The sequence below is a fragment of the Aedes aegypti genome, chromosome 3, assembly GCF_002204515.2.
Source record: "Aedes aegypti strain LVP_AGWG chromosome 3, AaegL5.0 Primary Assembly, whole genome shotgun sequence".
NCBI classification, from domain to species: domain Eukaryota; kingdom Metazoa; phylum Arthropoda; class Insecta; order Diptera; family Culicidae; genus Aedes; species Aedes aegypti.
The window spans coordinates 377,255,042-377,269,098 of NC_035109.1; the positions used below are offsets into that span (position 1 = coordinate 377,255,042).

A 14,057-nucleotide genomic window follows, 5' to 3' on the forward strand; every position below is an offset into this window, starting at 1 on the left:
CTTTTATTTTACTTTTCATTTTTTTTTTGTCATTTATCATTTTTTGTTCATTTGTTTTGAATCACTTTGGTCACCAGAACCAAAGCAATACGATCACGTTTTATATAAAAAAGACGACGCTGCTTTCCGAGCGAGCTACAAACAAATGTGGATTTCAAAATGATATAAACGTTGTCTCAGCCTTAAGTGAGCCCGTTCGAGACCTATGTCTAAAAATGGCTGCTGATTGATTCAAGCAATATAATAAATAGTATGTCTGATCGCAATATGAGTGAGGAGCTAATATAGGTGCTGAACTATTGGAGATTGTTTATCTTTTATTTTGTACATATCATTAAAAATATAAATCAGGGCTTAAAAAGTGGCAAATATAGCGATTGGTACATAATAAAAAACCCTCTACAAGTAGTCGTGGTAAAATTGTACGTATAATAGAGATTAAGCATCCTCAGAACCGCTCGGCTTTGTAAGAGCAATATTTAAAGTTACCGAGGTTTTAAATACTTCAGTCACATTATGCTTTAGTTGTTCTTGACAACTCTACCTCAACTGTTCCCGGACGATTTCCAAGGGAGGCACTGCGTCAATACATTGTTCATTTTTAAATTTGTATAATGGTCTACCTACGAGCTAGTTATGGCCTTTAACACCGATGTTGACGTTTTGTAAGAAAAAAAAAGATTAAATAAAAAAATATCGAATACACATGTATTTTTGTGGTTGCTTTTCCGAGCGGGTGGCGGAGTGCCTGAGATACCCAAACAGTCCGCCACCCGGAGCCAGATGGCGCCTCTATCTCCTTCTCTGGCCAGGGGCACTCATCAAACTGCTGCTACCGCTTCTGTTGCCACTGTCTGTCGCCGTCTGCCACGTTCTCGCTCTCGGGCACTCCCGTACCCAGAGCGGATGGAACCCCCGTCAGGCGGTGGCGGAGTCCCATCTTGCTGCGGCACCACGGTACCGAACGCGAACAACTGCTGAACTCGACATCATTCGCAGTAGCTCTTGAGTTCGGCGTACGAACAGCTTTTCTTGCAGCATTCGTCGTAGATTCCGCCCCGGCGCACCCGTCGGTGACCGGTCGACCGGGAGAACGGAAAACCGTGACTACCGCTGTCCGGCAGGGTAGCCACTTCGACCTCGACTTGCGCCTGCGGCTGGTCCGAGAGGTATTCTGTGGAAAGATAAGGGAGAGTAATGAACAGAGATGAAACAGTAGGAACGTTCGCTTCACGGCTATGCCCCGAAGTAGGACGGTAATTTGTAATGGACAGATGTCAACCTCGTAGATGGAGATTTGGGGTAATTGATTTCAACATGGAATATCTTGTTTTTCTTCTATTTTGTACATATGAAGCAACGTTGCCGGATGAGGGAGAGCTAATCGAAGCCCCTCAAGACTACAGGAGTAGCGTCAAAGCAGCCATTAACAATGCAGCAGAAAGTGCCATTGGGTTCGTGGAAGGAAATCAACGGAACAGTTGATTCGACAAGGTTCTGACCCTCCTCCGGTTTTGGACGAGAAGAATGCAGCCCGGGCGATGATGCTGCAGCAAGGTACCCGTCAAAATGTGGAAATATACAAACAGAGGCGATTGCTGCCTTCGCTTCTGTTTGTATCGATCTATTCCGGGATAGAAAACGTCGCCTCGAAGAGTTGGAGTGCGAAGAGATAGAGGAGCTGTATCGTTCTCAAGTAACGCGTAAGTTCTACAAGAAGCTCAACGCATCCCACAAAAGGTTTGTGCCACGAGCAAAAATGTGCCGGGATAAGGATGGAGGTATCTTGACGGACGAACGTCAGGTGATTGAAACGTGGAAGCAGCACTACGATGAACACCTAAACGGCGCAGAGGAGTAAGATCAAGATAGCAGGATGAATGGCTTCATCAGTACGGCGGATGATGGAGACGTGCCAACTCCCACAATAGGTGAAGTTAAGGATGACATCAAACAGCTCAAGAACAATAAAGCAGCTGGAAACGATGGTATTGGAGCGGAACTCATTGAAAAGGGCCCGGGCAGGTTGTCAACTTGTCTTCACCGATTGATAGCTAGGATCTGGGATGGAGAACAGCTACCGGAGGAGTGGTAGGTGGGAGTAATATACCCAATATACAAAAAGGGTGACAAGTTAGAATGTGAGAACTATCAAGCGATCATTATTCTCAACGCAGTCTATAAAATGCTTCCCCAGATCATCTTCAATCGTCTATCGCCGCTAGCTGGTAGATTTTTGGGAAGTTATTAGGCCCTTTTCGATCAAAAACGGGCCAAATCTTTATGGTGCGACAGATCCTCCAAAATTGTCGTGAAAATCAAGTCCATACGCACCTATTCAGCGATTTCAAAGCGGCCAATGGATCATCGACTGCGAAGAGCTATATGGACGTTACGGTTTTCCCGGAAAACTGATAAGACTGCTCAAGGCAACGATGGATAGTGTACAGTACTGTGTGAAGATATCGGGTGCGTCATCGGACCTGTTGGAAACACGGAAAACACTTCGCCTGTTCAATATTGCGCTGGAAGGTGTTTTGAAACGGGCGGGGCTCAATACGCGGATCACGATCTTCAATAAATCCAGCCTGTTCATCTATTTCGCTGATGACGTGGATATCGTCGGAAGAACGTTCCAGGTGGATGCTGAACAGTATACAAGGCTGCAACGTGAAGAAGAAAGGGTTGGATTGAAGGTAAATACGTCGAAAACAAAATGTCTGCTGTCTGGAGGAACCGCACGCGATAGAGCTCGCATTGGTATACGTGTAATGATCGACGGCAATTCGTGATGGTTCATGAATTAATCTACCTCGGATCATTGATAACGTCGGATAATAACTGCAGCAGAGAAATTCAAAGACGTATCATTGTCGGGAGTCGTGCTTACTACAGACTCCACAAAACCTTGCGGTCTGTTAAACGTCACCTCCGTACTATGTGCAGCTTGTACAAAATGCTGATAAGACTGGTAGTACTCTATGGGCATAAGACGTAGACAATGCTCGAAGGAGACCTGCAAGCGCTAGGAGTTTTTGAACGACTTGTGCTGAGGACGATCTTTGGCGGAGTATGTGAGAACGGCGTATGAAGGAGAAGAATGAACCACGAGCTTGCGCAACTCTAAAGTGAACCCAGTAACCAGAATGTTGTCGTTAATGTTGGAAGGGTACGTTGGACATGGCACGTTATGAGAATACCGGACAACAATCCCGCAAAAATGGTGTTCATCTCAAATCATCTCGATTCTGGTACAAGACGAAGAAAGGTGCAAAGAGCTAGGTGGTTTGACCAAGTGGAGCAGCTATGGGCTGATTTTTTGGCGTAACATTTTGGCGAAGATCGTGTCTTGAAGGGCGTAGCGCCATTGCAAGTAAAGTAAGTAAGAGTAAGATGGCTACTTTCAGTTTGTGAATATCTGGTCTGCCATCTAAGAATCTCAAAATGTCAAGTGTGAAGGGTTTCAAGATGCCTAACATCTATTTTAGAAATCTATTCATCAAGACCACTCCAATAATCAATCTTAGATTTTAGAATGGCATCGGATATCAGGACCGCATTAACCTTCCTTGTGCATTGGGGTCATTTTTGGCCAATCGGCACGGTAAATAAGCTGTAACTTTGTAGAGAAAAGAGATATAAATCTGAAATGTTCTGACTTTTCCTAACTTTTGAAAACGAACATTTTCGTGCTAAAAGAAGCTTTCAGCGACCTCTAGGAGCGGCGCTACAAAAAAAAAGTGACACATTATGCATTAAGGGTCAAAAATGACCCATGGCTTTAAAACGCTCTCAAAAATCCATTTCTTAACCGATTTTCGTTCTTTTAGCTTTATAAGAAAGATATGGAACTCAAGAATGGAACCCTGGAAATTATTTGTCAGTATGGCCGTCCTGGGCACAAGGGCACAAGGGAACCTGGAACCTGTTTCAGAAGGAACTGGCGTATATCATATTTAGCAGTTCATACACATGTATATAACGACGGTTCAAATTTCATGGTTTTTCATTCCGATTTACAAGAGCACCAAAAGGACCAACATTTAGATTTGGCCGGTATTTTGGAGTATTCCGGAACCGGTTCCGCTAGGGTGTGATGTGGACATTTTCAGACCATCATATAGTACCATAATGCGACGGCTCAAAATACATGATTTTTCATCCATATGTAAATGGACACCATGCCATATACCTGGCGTTACGCACCTAGTGAAACAGAGCCTGCTTCTCAGCATTCATAACCGGAGAGGTTTGCCATCTGACTATTTTTGCCAATGTATATATGCCAAGGCATGATGATATTGTATACCTGTGAAGTCGAAAAAATTTCCAACCCGAAAGGATCCTCGACCGGTGGGAATCGAACCCATGCCCATTAGTTTGGTCTAGCTGAGAAGCTGCGTGTTTACCGCTGGGCTTCCCAAACATAAAAATATTATATTAGAATATCATTTCCGTTACGGCCAAATTAGAAAAAAAAAATGATTATATAGTCAACTCAGCATAACTGGATTTTGAACGGACCACACACTAAGCTCTTACGGTGAATTTCACCGTAATCTCAACAGCTGACCAGTTCGGTGAAATAAAACACCGTAATTCCGTCGAAATTTTATGGAATACGGTGATTTTTTACCGAATACTGTAAAAATTTACCGTACTCCGTTAATTTATTTCACCGAACTGCTCAGGTGTTGAGATTTTACAAGAATCCGTAAAATAATTTAAGTGTGCAGAGAACAAGGGAGGTATACAGTAAAAGCTAAAGTAACCTGACCAGTGGATTACAACAGAGTTGAAACAGATTTTGCTATTCCGTTAGCGCGTTTTTTCTAAAAAAGTATGTTATAATTTTTAATGATTAGTAGTTAAAATAATAAAAATTATAACACAATTTACTCTAAACTAAACTAAACTGAAACAAAATATGTTTTAATTCAAACAAAAGTGTAACTCATTATGTTTCGAATCAAACCCAAATATAACTCATTTTGTTGTTTTCCATTACTGAATTATAGCAAAATTTGTTATAAGCAATTGCTCTCACAAATTTTATGAAAAATGTGTTATAATTATGTTCTAACTAGTAACAAATTTGAAGCAGATTTTGTTAATATGGTTTTGTTTCAAATGAGGTTTAAATTTCTTCCATGAATTCAAAGTACTTCTAGCAAAAATGAAACAAAATTTGATATTTGTAATAAATCTTGATATAATCGTGCTAAAATATTTTTGTAATCCACTGGTCGGTAGAAGATAAATATCAATAAATTCAATACAATTTCCTCTATACTAAACAAAATTGAAACAAAATATAATATAATTTAAACAAAAATGTATCTTATTATGTTTCAAATCAAAAAAAAAACTTAGTTTGTCATTATTCATAACTTAATTATAATAAAATTTGTTATGTGTTTTACATGAATAAAAGCGCACATGTATAAGTAACTTCCCTCAGATTTTTTATCACGATTTGTTTTATAATTATGTTATAAATTTAAACAAATTTGAAATAGCCTTTGTTATTATAACTGATTTTGTTTTAATTATGTAAGGACATTGTTACAACTCAACGTGCATGAACAAAAATGAAATAAAATTTGATAATTGTAACAAATCTTGATATAATTGTGATACAATTTTGTTGTAATCACCTGATTGCATTATGTGCACGTGCTGCAGCCTTATGTGCAGGAGCCATAAGATCCAAGATAATCTCTACTGTAATCCTTACATCGATTTTTCCATGGGTTCCACAAGCGGTTACCCTGAGATTTCTCCAAGAAACAAATTTTGTCCGATAGAACTCCAGAAATACCAGCAATTCCATCAGGAATATTGCCAGAAGTTCCTCCAGGGATTTTTCCAAGGATTATTCCAGGAATTTCTGCAGGGATATTTGTACAGGGATTTCGCTAAGACTTACTGCGGGAATGCCTCCTGTGATTCCTCCATAGATTCCTCCAGTAAAATTTTAACTAGAACTTCTCCAGGAATTTCCCGTTCTGTTAAATTAACAGAAGTTTATATAACTTTGTCAAGATGGCTTTGTTTTTAACTTGTCACATTTTTTTTGTATCAGATTAATTACATGACATTTGTTATATTTCTTACATTGCATGTGTAAGTTGGTTGTAAATAACATCTAAAGTTATGAACAATAACAAAATTTGCAATAATGTTGTTTTGTTGTGACAGGTCGGTAACACGTTTTGTAATCATATTGGTATAATTTTAATAGGATTTGTTATATTCTATATTTATTTGGCGTTAAATTTGTTATTCCAACTACTAACGGTATATGTTTTATATCAACTGGTCTTATAATGAAATCATATCCAGCTTTTTGCGCTAGCTATAAAAGTGCGGGGGGTGATCCGATTTTGACATTTCTTGCTCACCGATTTTATAGTTTAGTCTTAGTAGGCCATGCTCTACGGTTGTTGATTGGAATGTCAAAAATTTTCACAGGATTTTCTCTGCATCTGCGTTTGTTTTGTATTGCAATATTTATATTTTTATAAATGCAAACTTCATTCTTTTCATTTTAGGAATCAACACCAGGGAAGCGTTTGTGGCCTAATTAGAGATAAGAATTTTGAATATAGCATTTTGTCCATCGTTATTTGTTGAAATACTCTGGCCAACACGATCAACCAACATTAGCAAATCCGGCTTGACCATTATATATTTGATAACCTTCCGTAATTTTTATGGAGAAAATAGGGAAATTAAACATGCAAGTTTTCAAATTTCTACAAATGGTGGTCTGAGATGTTGAATATTGACCCTAGGCACGTTTTATATCGTTCAAACATGCAGTTCTTTGCTTAAATCATTGCCGGGGAATAAGCTTGTTGAAATTATAAGTCTATCATTCACGGGGGACAGTCATTCATTGGATCCGGAAAACATGACCCAAGTTGGAAGTGTGCTTAAAATGTATCCAAATGTGCACCTTTAAATCCAAATGACCTGGATCCGCACTGGCCAAGATTCGAGCTATTCGTCAAGCGAGAATATCCCCTGAACTCTAAAAATTCATTCAAGGGTCGTCCAAGCTCGGTCTTGCAGAAAAAACTTGAACAAAACCATAAGAATTTAATCTCTAAAGCTTGTTTGGCATCAAAATCTTCGTACAGTTCCCAACACTCGTTCACATAGTTCAGTTTGTTTGGACTTTAAGTGGGTAGAAAAACGTCTATCTCCTTGCGTTCGTTTTGTTAACAATCTGTCGGGGATTCATTACCGCACCGTTCATTCCCATTTATCCGAATAGTTATTATTGAAAATTAGCAGGAATCAGTCCATTTGATAACTGCCTACTCCCTAAAATGGTAAAAACATGGAATCAGGAATCAATTAATCAGATTTTCGTTACCTCAATCAAGGATCTATTTTTTGACATTATTTTGCATAAACATAACAATTTTTCAAAATCGCAAGGTTTGCTTCGATTAAACCATAAAAATATTATAGTGTGGGCAGGATACGTCAAAAAGGGATGATTCAATGTTTATAGCAAGCTAGCGTAAAAAGCTGGATAAGAGCAAAACTGTTATAATCTTGTTTCTTCTATCTGGTCTACAAGGATTTATGCAGTGATGTCTTTAAAGCTTCCTCCAAGTTACAATACAACGATTTCTTGATATTTCTCCATTTGTTTCTCCAGAATATTCTCGGATAGTCTTCTCGAGATTCTTCTACGAATTATTCTTGAGACTTCCTCCGGGATCGCTCCCGAAATTCTCCTGGAGAAATTCATCTAGGGATTCTACAATAAATTACATCCAGGAAATCGCTACATGAATTCTTCTAAGAATTCTTCGAGAATCCTCTATAAATTCCTACATAGATTTACCCATGAATTCCTCCAGAGGTTTCATCAAAATGAATAATAATTCATCCTGAATTTCATCTGCGATTTTTTTTAAAGATTCCTCTAGGGACTCCTTTTCTCAAGAAGATGTTTGAAAGAGAAACCTTAAAAAAACACCTTCACGTAAATGCTTCCAGTGGACCTTTTGTCCTTTGAAAGAAGCACCACGGACTAGCAAGCAACGCCCAATTTCACAATCGAAACACGTTCCTGACGAAAAGTTTTCCTATCTGAAGCGGGAATCGAACCCACACTCCTTGGTCGATGCGGATAAATGCGTTGTAATTCTAGAAAAAAATAGATAAATCCATTGTGGAATCCCCGGTTGAATTCCTGGAAGAATGTCTGAAGTAATTCTTGCAAGAGCCAATCGAGGGATTCTTAGATGAATTCTCTAGAGGAATTCATGAAAAAATCCCTGGAACATAAAATATGCTTTTTGGCTCCGCTGTTTATTTTTTTACCGGCTTTTTTTATAATAAAGACTGCGTAGACGAAAAGCATACTTCATTAAAATGTGCAGTTGATTGTCCACCAGCCAATCCTTGGACAATTTCTAGAGGAAATCATTAAGATTTTTTTTTTAAAGCAATCCTTTGTGATATTCCTGATGAAAAAGCTGAAGAAATCCCTGCAGGAATCGCTGTAGAGGTTTTACTAGAGAAATCCATGATTCCATGAAGAGATTTAATAAAAAAATCAATGTAAAGCATTTACTGGAGGAATATTTGTAGATATTTTCGTAAAATAATCCCTGAAGTAGTTCTTAGCATAATGTATGACTTAATTCTTGCAGTAATTCATAAGAGAATCACTGAAGGAATTTCAAGAAGAACTCTTAGAGGAATCCCTGTTGGTGGTTCAGAACGAGTCCCAGTCAGTCTGGAGAAATTATTAAAATAATTCATGTCGCGATTTTCCTTGTGGTAACTATGGGAGAATTCCTTCAAGAAATTCTTGAGGAATTTGTAAGTTGAGAAACACCTGTAAAAATTCCTGGTAGAATCCCTGGAGTAATTTTGGGAGGAATCCAAGAAGAAATTTTCGGAATAATTCCTGGAAGCATCTTGAGAGGGCTACTTGGAGATATCTTTGTATGTTTCAGTGGAGGAATCATCAGAGAAAATTCTGAAGAAATCAATAGATAAATATCTTGAGTAACCATTGAAACAAAATGTCCTAGTGTAACTCTTAGAGAAATTCATGGGGGAAACCTTGAAGATATGAACATTAACATACTCTAACAATCCCTTCATAAAAAAAGTGCTGCCTTGAAGATTCTCTGCAAGAATCCTTGATTTTCTAGAGGAATCTCAGAAAGAATACCAGAAAAAATCGTTTAAAAATTATCTGGAGAAATTCCGCAGCTTTCCTGAAAGAATTCCTGGAACAGATCTTGGAGGATTTCTGGGAGAAACTCCTGGAAGAATCCCAGTAAAAAAATTACTTTAGTAATCACTAGAGACATTCTTGCAGAAACTCCTTGCGAAATCTCTAAAGGAATTTTTTGTAAATGTCTTGGCTGTCTTGGTAGTGTTATTCGAACAACACGCCAAGCCGTTCCCAAGGACGTTTCAAGTAATAATGTTCTATATGGTATGTTCTCTTCAACATCGAATCCAATTTCTCTCGCCGTTCCCTTACGGTACCTATCCATCTAGTATTCATTGCTTTCTTCTCCATGCTCTCTCTTACTTCAAGTAAAATAGACCGATATGCCGGTAACCAAATTAAATGCCTGTAAATATTGTTTGCAGGAATTCTAGGACGTATTGCGTATCGAATTCTTGGAGAAACTCCAGGAGGAATTGCTATGATATTCAGCCTATCAAGAACCCTATCAAAACTGGTCTAAAATGTATCATGGAAAACTATATTTCTTCCTGGAGCAATCTCTGGCAAAAGCCCTAGTGAAGAAATTGCTGTAAGAATTACGGTACAGATTATTCGTGAAGGAATTTTCGAAATAATTCCTGGAGAATTCTCTGGAAGAACCTCTGGAGATATTTAGAGAGTGATTCTTGAAGAAATATCTGAAGGTTTTCCTAAAAGGATGTCTGGTGCCCTATTTGAGTAGGTCTCAAAATTGAGATTGATGTCAAAAGTTATATATTTATGAGTTAGAATTATGTCGAATAATTTCGATTCCCTATACTACTTTTTTTTACTAATTTGGTAATAACGGAAATAAAATTCAAGTATGATAACTTTATGCTTAAGAGACCCATATAGCCTCAGCGGTAAACGCGCAGCTTTTCAGTCAGGTAAAACTAATGGGCATGGGTTCGATTCCCACCGGTCGAGGATCCTTTCGGGTTGGAATGTTTTTCGACTTCACAGGTATACAATATCATCATGCCTTGGCATATATACATTGGCAAAAACAGTCAGATGGCAAACCTCTCCGGTTATAAATGCTGAGAAGCAGGCTCTGTTTCGCTAGGTGCGTAACGCCAGGTATATGGCATGGTGTCCATTTACATATGGATGAAAAATCATGTATTTTGAGCCGTCGCATGATGGTACTATATGATGGTCTGAAAATGTCCACATCACACCCTAGCGGAACCGGTTCCGGAATACTCCGAAATACCGGCCAAATCTAAATGTTGGTCCTTTTGGTGCTCTTGTAAATCGGAATGAAAAACCATGAAATTTGAACCGTCGTTATATACATGTGTATGAACTGCTGAATATGATATACGCCAGTTCCTTCTGGAACAGGTTCCAGGTTCCCTTGTGCCCTTGTGCCCAGAATGGCCGTACTGACAAATAATTTCCAGGGTTCCATTCTTGAGTTCCATATCTTTCATATAAAGCTAAAAGAACGAAAATCGGTTCAAAAATGGATTTTTGTGAGCGTTTCAAAGTCATGGGTCATTTTTGACCCTTAATGCATGTGTAACTTTTTCTTAATGCATTAGGAAGGTTAAACCATTGAACATCTTTTTCGGAGACATGAACCTCCGGTGTCGTAATGTTAACAAAGATATTCCATGTTATGACCAATTAATCGCATAGCTCTCATAAGCTATGGGTTTTCATCTACACGGTTCCGTCATACATGGAAACCATCAAAACTGTCCTACACGTAGACGAAATTCGACGTAGATATCTTATTCCCATTCCCAGTATGATCCTAATGATACCAACCTGAGCGGTGATGGCTCATCATCGGGTATCGGCCTTGGCACAGAAGGGCCAGCGTTTCGGTCAGCTTTCGGCCGCAGTACCGGGAACGGGTGTGATGTAATAGTCCATCTGCATTGCTACCGGAACCCGGAGAGGCCAGCGGCGAACTGTGGGCTCGACCGACGAAAAGCGAAAGCAGAGCCAACTGCATCGCAACGATCAGAAGGGCTCTGAACAGGTTGATCGAACTGGATTGCATCTGAAATAAGGGAGAGAAGTAAAGCTTCGATCAGTTGGAGAGGCAAGAGTTAAATGTTCAGGATGGGACAAACATCGATTTACGGCTGATTATGCTGAAAATGACGAACCAAACTATTGTGTAGCGATTGGAAAGCAAAGAACAACCCTCTTAGCCCAAAATGTTTACCGATGGACAACACAACAACAATCTCGAAGGTGAAAATTTGACCCTGAAGCAAGCAGCGTGGTTCAGCCTAAAAATAACATCCCGGAATCAACAGCTGATGACGACGTCGATGACGGACGATCCTAGCTCAGAGACTCAGGCTCGTAAATCTAATAGGTATGTGATGTAGATATATAAACAACAACGGGTCACAGTGCCGTCGCTTTGTCGTCAAACGAAAACTGAAAACCGAGAAAGACGTGCCTCAAACAGAGGCGATGAACCGTTGTTAAACGAAGGTGTCCACTTGTTATGGATCCGACGCAAAAAAAAATCTAAATAAATAATTCGTGCACAAGGGCTGAAACAGATGGGAGTCAGTGCAAACAACTATTTTGAAAATGAATCTCATCTAAACCAACCATACCTCAAATCTCACCTACCAGAAGGGGCCACTACTAGCGCATAAACCCTAGCATTGAAATCACTCGTTTGGTGCGTGATCAGTCGCATCGTATGCCGGTTAGTAGCTCCGCTGCTGGGCAACGACAGGAAAGAAACAGGTAGGTAAGTGCCCGTCGGTCGTCCCATGCATGTATGCTGCTCGTTTACACGCTTGTGCGCGAGGGAATGCATGCATGTAGGCAGCTAGCTAGGTAGGTAGGTAGGTTGCAGCCTACGCAAACGAGTTGAGCATAATAACACTTGTTGGCGGTTTGTTTTGGAAATGCGAGATGCACAAGTCGGAGTCGATGTTTATGATGTTATCGTTTGGGTTTTTTTTTCGAAATTGTTTGCTGAGAACTTATCGAGACCTGTTTCCCATCGTTAGCAACGCTATCGCTGGGTCGCTTATGGTTTCTGAATAATTTAAAATGGGTTTCAAAACCATCAAATTCATATTATTTTTGAGTAGATGATTATTACTCGTCATTATCACAGTAGCTTTGTAACCCTTTTTTTAACTTTAATAACGAGATTTTCAATCCTAGGCTATTTTATTTCAGAACCAACGGCTTTACTTCCCTTCAGAAGGAAGTCGTCACTATAACCCTAAGATCATACGTGACTATCTCGATGATGGGATTCCATGTTCTCGGCGTGAGAAGCGTGTATTTTAACCACTACACCGTCCTCATCGCCGTTGGTGAATTCGTCACTCAAGTGTTGAAGACGAACTCAAAGGATTCAGAAGTCCCTGGTAAGAGATATATGTTCTGTTTAATCTTTTATTATGATAAAAAGACTCTTTTCTCCATGTTTTGTGGATATCTAAAGAGCACAATATGCTGCTGAGTAGCACACGAAACATCTTTCAAACAGATGCTGTCCAGAAATGGTTTCAAATATGTTTCAATAGAAGCATCTGTAACTTACCTAGTTTTAGTTTCGTTGCTTATTGATATCAAAAGCCCATAAAGTTCCATTGCTGTCCCAAAGAACTTGCATTTCACCCCGTGTTTGACGTTAACTATTATTCAAACGACGAGATTTGCTGCAAATGTACACAGAAAGAAAAATCCATGTAAATATGAGCGTTAAATCATGCACATGAAGGGAATTCCAGAAATGTCGCAATTTTACACGTCACATCGTGTAAAATTACAACAACATCATGTCAGTTTCCGCTATACATCGTGTAATCTAGCATGGACTTTAACCGATTCCGCGACAATTGGCATAAATTTACATGATACTTTGATCTTTGATTTTATACGATATGTCATGTAAATTTGCGACAAATCTGGCATTCCCTTTATGTGCATGATTTTACTCTGAAATTTACTTAGATTTTTCTTTCTGTTATATGTTCAGTAGCCTATCAAACAAACCTTTCCAATTTTTTAAAACGCTGATTTAACAAATACATTTTTTGAGTGATCCTCCGCCCTTCCCCATACCAAAAAGCTCACAACGAGTCCCCTGGCAATGGTCACTCAACTCTTAGCCATGGGCAACACTAAATTCAGAAAGCAATTATTTAGTGAAAGGAGGCTAAGAATAATCAATAATCAAAACAAAAGGGAGTATGGAGCAAAAAATAACTAAGCTAAGTGCTTCTAGTGAATTGGAAATACTTTTAAAGAAGCACATATAAAAAAGAATATAATTTTACACTACAAACAAAGTTTTATACCTCTTTAATGAATGTTCGAATCCTCTGAGCAGAATCTCAAATAGAGAAACTTTAAAGTAGATGGAGTACCGTGTACCTTTTAATTCCGCTCCTAAATGCTTATCTTTGACAGATACGCGTATACTACCACTTACAGTCTTCTTCAGTGTCAGTTTTATATTAAATACGAATTATTATTTTTAAACAGTTAAACTAATTGTTCGGAGACGACTACCAAGTTTTTTTTACGACATAGTTTAAATAATAATAAGTAAATGTTCGCGCAGGAATACTTTTAGGTTAGTTTTTAAGGACAAACTGTTTGTAATAGATTTCTAGGTAAACATTGTCTAGTATTATGACTACAAGGGGTAATGTTGAGGGTTATGTTATGATGTAATATCGGATTGTGGAGAACATTATGAACCATTTGCAGCGTTTGCTGCTCGGAGATTCCTAAAATTGATAAAGCGCGATGGGGTAGTTCAGTAGTCGTTAATATTTTTGGAAACTTCTCCTTA

The 14,057-nt window shown here is 38.9% G+C and overlaps 1 protein-coding gene across 1 annotated transcript in view; it reads right to left on the reverse strand.

Annotated features, from left to right (window-relative positions):
* Positions 1 to 297: 297 nt before the first annotated feature.
* LOC5567483 (LIRP) overlaps positions 298 to 14,057 on the reverse strand; it is a 50,033-nt gene continuing 36,273 nt past the window's right edge. Inside the window, exons 2-3 of the mRNA XM_001657435.2 lie at positions 11,036 to 11,273; positions 298 to 1,174 (exon numbers count right to left, since the gene is read on the reverse strand). Of these exons, the coding sequence (XP_001657485.1) occupies positions 990 to 1,174; positions 11,036 to 11,273 (423 nt within the window). The 3' untranslated portion in view covers positions 298 to 989. The remainder of the gene's footprint in view (positions 1,175 to 11,035; positions 11,274 to 14,057) is intronic.